The following is a 7,032-nucleotide window of genomic DNA, read 5'->3' on the forward strand; positions in this document are numbered from 1 at the left end:
CCCCTTTCACAACAGACAAGATGTTCACCATAAATCTATTAACAACATAGTGCCAAGAGAAAGCAAGTCTTTACACAATCACTCAGACACCTAAATTAATGTGGATCTGCACTGACTTTACACAGCGGACTGCATTGGAGAAAATTAACTTTGAAGAGATGGAAAAAAAAAATAGATATATTTATATGCATACAAATGCATGCATATGTGACGACTTGTATGGATATATAGGTATAGGCATGTATGCGTGAGTGTCTGTCTAATGGATAAGTGAGTCTAGCGTTATCATATGCAATACATAATTGCACGTAATTACTGAAATGATCCTGTGTAACATCAATGTGTTATATTTTTTTTTTGAAGTCCCAAAATCTTTTAAGGCAAACAGCAGATCTAGTTCTGGAGATGTGATCCATATCTGGAGCCATGATTTTAGAACACAGGTAAACACAAATTTGGCATTAAAATAGGAATATAGAGCCAGAGTTTCTTTTCAGTGAGGAGGATTGGGGGCACGGATACGAGGAGTCAAGGCAGATGGCAGGACCAAACTAAAATAAATGAAGTAAAATATTACCTTAAAATGGTGTCAAAGCGTTTTTGGAAATATCGCAATACTGCTGCAGTTTCAAGCTCTATACATACAGTATAGAATTTAAGCAAATTCAGTACAGAATTCTAGCTCGGTCAACATACACCAAAGCAAGAAATGATAACTATATATACAGAATGTGAATGATACAGATTTAAAACAGTCCTGCTTTTTTCTTCTTTTAACTTCTTCACTTTGATAACAGCTGTTCCTTTTTTAGACCAGCTCTAAGTTCCTTTTATTTTGACTTCAGGGTTCACCACAGTTTTCAATGAATTCACCCACATAAACTGATTAAAATACTATAGATGAATTTGTAGTGTTTAATACAGTTCAGCTTGAAGTCAAATGGGCAAAACAAAACAAAACAAAAAAAGACAACTTGCTGAGAAACAAACATGAATATATTTACCATAATAACTCCAAAGCTCCTGTCTTTTTCTTTACTAGTAACCATATAATGTCTGCTGTAGCCCAAACAGGATTCAGGAGTTTGTCAGGAGGTTTGAAGAGGACCTGGACTTTATAAATATTTTTTTGTTGTATCGTTTTGGACAGCCATCTAACATATGATTTGAATCCGGGGCCTGGGCTGTGGGAGGTTAAGAAAATGTTAGTGAGCCCGACCAGTCCAGTAGAAACGTAAGGGGCGGAGTGGGACGTGGAGGTGACTGGAGGGTAAAGGGTAGTACTCAGCAACAGCCCCCTCCGGCTTGCTGTCCTCCCTGACTGCCGCCCATCGTGGAGTTGGTGGCAGCATGCTGGGGTCCAATCTTGATGCCGTTAGCCTGCGAACACAAATAAAACACGTAAAACACTTAAACCCTCATTTCCATTTCAGATGACAAGACCTCACAAAAGTTAAAAGAGCTCATGTGAAATGATGGTGATTTAGTACTGTCACATAACGCTGTATTATGCAGAAAATACCAGCCCCTGTGGGCCTGAATTAGTGGGCCGCTTTTGTCAGCACTGAGGCGGGAGAACCTCTAGAGTGTTATTCCAGCGGTAACACAAGAGACGCAGGGAAACCTGCCAGAGCTTTAAAAACACACACACCCAAGCTGGTGGCACTTTCATTCATCACACAAAGGTATCTCCGTGCCAACTTTTCCCTTAAGCGGGCTCGCGTTCAAAACCGACACACCGTAGTGAGGCTGCGCTTTTGTAACGTTCTCAGGAAACTACATTGCGCCAAATCTGATTTATAGTGATCTGGGGTGAGCTCACATGTGAGCCTCGAGGTTCCTGGCCAGGATCTCTATCAGCTGATGCGGTTTGGACTATGTGCCTAAACTTAAAAAAATAAAAAATAAAATAAAAAAACTTTTCCTACTACTGCAGTAAAATAGCTGCAGTGGGCTCACCTCCATCAAACTGGCTGTAACTTACAAGATGTGAGGAATTTACGTGTTGGCTACCAGCCAATAGAGAGAAACTGAAGGGCCGGAGGGCTTGTGTGGAGCTTTCCCTGGAGTACATCTGCGTTCCTGGTAAGTCATCATCCTGCTCCTTCCTCTCACTTCAGTTGTACATGCATTTATAATTGTATAAGTATTCACTACCATTACATTTCTGAACATTGTAGAGGCTGTTACAATGCCTGCAATCACATGCAAACCAGTATAATAATAACAGCTATGCTCTATTGGCTATTACATCGGAATTTGCATAGATTTGAGGACAACAATGTGGCTACTGTGGGAAAACTTTACCACAGTGGGTATCAACCATCCAATGTGAGACTCTAGTATATGATTTTACTCTTTTATTAAACATATTTTTTAATGAAAAACAATGAAGTGTTTGTCATATTAGCAGCAATAGTTGCATGCATAATTACCTAAACTGTGAATAAGTTAAATAAAAAAAAGTTTGAATGATCATATAGTCCAACCTAAGAATTCACGTCATTGGTTAAGCTGGTCGCAGAGCCACAATGGTTTACTTTTTTGTCTCTGTATATTAAATAGGGAAACTAGCAAGTCTGTGCTGAAAGTTTCAGAATCTACACACCAAACCATACATAATGGATTTCAGTGTAATGCTACAGGAAGTCCTCTTGACCCGATTATTTTTAACTTGTAACAGCAAACAAAGAATGTGCTTCCTTGTCATATGGGTTACCTCGTTATTTATATCAAAGACTCCCTCCTGGATCTTTTCATAAATTTCCTTGGCCGTGTTGATAAATGCCTGAAACACAAAAAGAGCCATATGTTATCCTTGTGATTAAAATGCCATCCTTTAAATGCTTAAGCTGATCAACTCAAACAGAACCTCAATGAGACCAATGCAAATCACAGCCAATATTGGACACAAAACAATACTGCATACTGGAATCAATATAGTTCATGAATAAATTAGATCAGCTTGACATATTCAAAGAGTCAGAGTTTCTACAGTTGATGACTGGTGCCCCCATCTGGCTGAAAGTGATGTTGTCTATTATTATTGGAATGGAGCACACATTGGTCACCCAGAGAAAATAAACATGGCCGTGTGCACGGCTCACCTTCAAAGTGTTAAGCCCGGCTACTGGCACTTTGTAGCATAATTAACAGAGCAGCTTTGCTTTTTTGGTGCAACTGCCTCTCAGCTCTCCAGAGCCATCAGTCCTCTGCGGCTCAATTACCACCGAGAGAGAAAGAGATGGCTGAGTGAGTGCCGCAGATGTGTGTGCTCATAATCGTGCATGTGTGGCAGGGAATCTATGAATATGCATGAACCTTAAATAGGAGATTGAAACGTCATAAAGGGGTGGGGGGAAGGGTCAGGAGAATTCACATGACACTAATGAGACAAATTAATCATCGAGGCGTCTTATAGTGGGAGGATGGGAGGATGGGAGGGGGGGGGGGTCTTCCACAATTTAACACCCCCGTTCTTTTAAAGCCAGCTCTAAGTCCTGCTTTAGCTTCTTGGCTTCCACCGCAGAGATCCGAATGTTTTTCTCCCGAGTCTGTGCGTCCCTAGGGTGTTATCTATATGCATGTATGTGCATGTGTTTTCACACAAGAAGCCAAACATAAATCACGGCACGACACTGAAGACCTCTGAGCCACACAAGTGCTGTTTTACCTCTTCTACGTTTGATGCAGTCTTTGCAGAAGTTTCCATGAAGATCAGTCCGTGTTCTCTGGCAAAGGCCTCGCCTTCCTCTTTCTTCACCTCTCTCCGTGACTCTAAATCACTGCCATGAGAAAAATCAGATCTGAATTCAGATAACACCGGACTGTGAAGAACTACCATTCAAAAGTTTGGTCTAAGTAAGATTTATGTTTTTTAAAGTCTCTTACATTCACAAAGGCTGCATTTATTTGATTAGGAATCCAGTAAAAACAAAACTATTGTGAAACATTATTACAATTTAAAATAACTGCTTTCCTTTTTAATGCTTTAAAATATAATTTTTGCAGTCATGGCAAAGCTGAATTTTCAGCAGCTATTACTCCAGTCTTCAGTGTCACGTGACACTTCACAAATCATTCTAATATGCCGATCTGGTCTTCAAGAAACATTTCTTATTATTAACAATGTTGAAAACAGCTTCATATTTTTATGGAAATGGTGATATATTTTTTCAGGATCATTTGATGAATAGAAAGAGATGCATTTATTTGAAATGTATATATATTTTTTATATTATAAATGCCCTTACTGCCACTTTAGATCAATTTAACTTGTCATTGATGAATAAAAGTATTAATTTCTTTCAAAAAATAAATACACAGACATCATATGTTTGAATAGTAGTGTAGCATTTCCTACATATTAGTTACCAATATATCATCCAAGCAAATTCATCTGCTGATATTTGACCAAATTAATATTTGAGATTGAGCATTAGCCAATAATCATGCCTGCTCAAAAAGCCATGTCAATGGAAAATATATTTAAAATTGAAAACCTAAACTGAGTGAATGTGGTGTAAACTGGTGCATTAAACACCAGAGTTTAGATCATTTTAGAAATGCTCTGTACTCTCATTTTTCTTATGTCATTTGCTGCAACTAAACTGTTACGTGCCAAAAAATTAAATAAGCCATTTATATCAATATGTACTAGATAAATAAATACATAATAGACTATAAGTACCAATAATAATATTAATAATATAAATATTAAAATTAAAATGTATACAGACCTTTTATTTCCGATGAGCATGATGACCATGTTAGAGTTGGAATGTTGACGAGCATCTTCTAACCAGGTTGTCAAGTGGTTAAAGGTGTCCCTTCTGCAAATATAACAAACATCCACACAACTAAATAAAAAAACAATAACGAACTAGCAGTGAACAACCTTTAAAGTGAAGTACTGAATCAAGAGTAGACAAGATAGTAAAGCAATGGAGCAGAACAGAAATATGAGAGCGAGATTAGTTCAATCTCACCTTGTGATGTCATAAACTAGCAGAGCCCCAGCTGCACCTCTGTAGTAGGACCTGGTGATTGAGCGGAAGGACTCCTGTCCGGCCTGAAACACACACAGATAACACCACTAGTAAAAGCCAGTTTACGAGGAACAATCAGGTGCCAACAATGTCCACTGGATATGTTGCGCCTTCACTCTGTGCGTAAACCATCTTCACCACAGTCCCTCCAGGCTGCTGTTGCCCTAGGAACTCCAGCTCTAAAAGATCACAGTGTCTCCTCACCACCAACTCTCCATCCCACAATGCTTCTCCAGAGCGTGACGCAGGTCCAATCCGCCGGCCCCCAGTGCACGGACACCGTTCATCAGCGTGTTACAATGTAAGAACCCAGCCCCTCTGACAGCAGGCAAATAAGCCAGGATCACGTATTTGAATTCAATAACCCATTCCCCGGGGCAGCTGTTAACATTAGAGTTAATGGAGCCCATTGTGAATAAATGATGAATGACACCGTTATGCCTGCCATCTGCTGGAGTGAAAGGTTACAGGAAGGCCAGACATGCAGATTTCTCCTGTTACTCCATCCAACACTCCCCCATCTTCTCTAGCTTTATCACACAGCTTGTTGAAATAACCTTGAAATAAATTATTTATGGTGCATTTAAAGACATGCTAGCATCTAGATGACATCATCGCAACAAAACCACACTGAACAACCACTGCATGATTACCCCTAATTATCCCGACTCTGGATTTTCCTTAAGATAGCCTCCCCCATGCAAACTGCCTATAAAGAGGAAAACATCTTATTTAATGTTTAACATGACTTCTTTTCATTTGCACAGAGACGTCATTAAAAATAAATAACTGTTGTACATCTCTTAATTCGTTTTTAAAAGAATATATATATATATATATATATATATATATGTACAAAAGGAAAAACAAGATATTTCGATGTATAAAACAAACGTTGATGCTATGACCACAACATCATGGATTAAATATCATTCATACGTTGTCTCCCTCTGCTGGCCAAAATGTTTATGTGCAGCTGGGACATTATCTTTCATCGATATTGTTCATAACTACATTTCTTATACAAGGAGAATTGAACAAGTCTGCTCTCGAATGTGTACAAATATTGACTGCTATACTGTACAAACATTTATACATGTTGGCAAAGCACTGATCCATGTCGATTTGAGATGTTTTAAAAAGCTCTGTCATTTAAACAAACATACTCAGTTACAAGGAATGCTTATAAAAATAAACTATTTCTCAGGGTGGCATATTTTGAAAGACATGAAATGAAATGAATGTCTACATGATTCACTGAAATATTTCATTTTAGGTCTTTCCCTATGAAGAGCAGCAGCTGTAATCACAGAAAACAAAAAAGGAAAGAAAACATACACAACCTTTCAAAGCTTTGGAGTCAATAAGGCATTTTATAAAGAAATTATTAAATTGATCAAAAGTGACAAAAGAAATTTGTAACAAAAGATTAAGATTTCAAATAAATGCTATTCTTTCACACTTTCTATCAATCAAAGAATTCTGAAAAAAAGGCATCATGACATTCTTCAGATATCAGCACAGCTGCTTGTTACTATGTTTCTTAAGCAGCTTATTAGAATGATTTCTGAAGATCATGTGACACTGAAGACTGGAATAATGCCTGCTGAAAATTCAGCTTGGCCATCACAGGAATAAATAAAATTTTAAAGGGGTCATATGATGTTGCTAAAAAGAACATTATTTTGTGTACTTGGTGTAATGAAATGTGTTTATGCGGTTTAAGGTTAAAAAAACACATTATTTTCCACATACTGTACATGATTGTTTCTCCTCTATGCCCCACCTTTCTGAAACGTGTCGATTTTTATAAAACTCATCGGTCTGAAGATTACAGATTATAATGACTTGTACTGTCTTTTTACGCGATGCGTTGCATCGCACCGCGTAAACATAAAACCATGTCTGCATTTGTGATCGGAGAAATGACAAACAACAAGGGCTACTCTACACTGCTCAAAACTCGCGTTTGAATCGTCAGTGG

General features: G+C 38.1%; 1 protein-coding gene across 1 annotated transcript in view; it reads right to left on the minus strand.

Moving 5' to 3' along the window:
* Nucleotides 1-7,032, minus strand: part of LOC107722573 (ras-related protein Rab-2A) — a 21,135-nt gene continuing 14,103 nt past the window's right edge. Inside the window, exons 4-8 of the mRNA XM_016530982.1 lie at nt 4,989-5,071; nt 4,740-4,832; nt 3,674-3,785; nt 2,720-2,788; nt 1-1,380 (exon numbers count right to left, since the gene is read on the minus strand). Coding sequence (XP_016386468.1) covers nt 1,285-1,380; nt 2,720-2,788; nt 3,674-3,785; nt 4,740-4,832; nt 4,989-5,071 — 453 coding nt within the window. The 3' untranslated portion in view covers nt 1-1,284. The remainder of the gene's footprint in view (nt 1,381-2,719; nt 2,789-3,673; nt 3,786-4,739; nt 4,833-4,988; nt 5,072-7,032) is intronic.

The sequence above is a fragment of the Sinocyclocheilus rhinocerous genome, unplaced genomic scaffold (genome assembly GCF_001515625.1).
Source record: "Sinocyclocheilus rhinocerous isolate Xijiao unplaced genomic scaffold, SAMN03320098_v1.1 scaffold541, whole genome shotgun sequence".
NCBI classification, from domain to species: Eukaryota; Metazoa; Chordata; class Actinopteri; order Cypriniformes; family Cyprinidae; genus Sinocyclocheilus; species Sinocyclocheilus rhinocerous.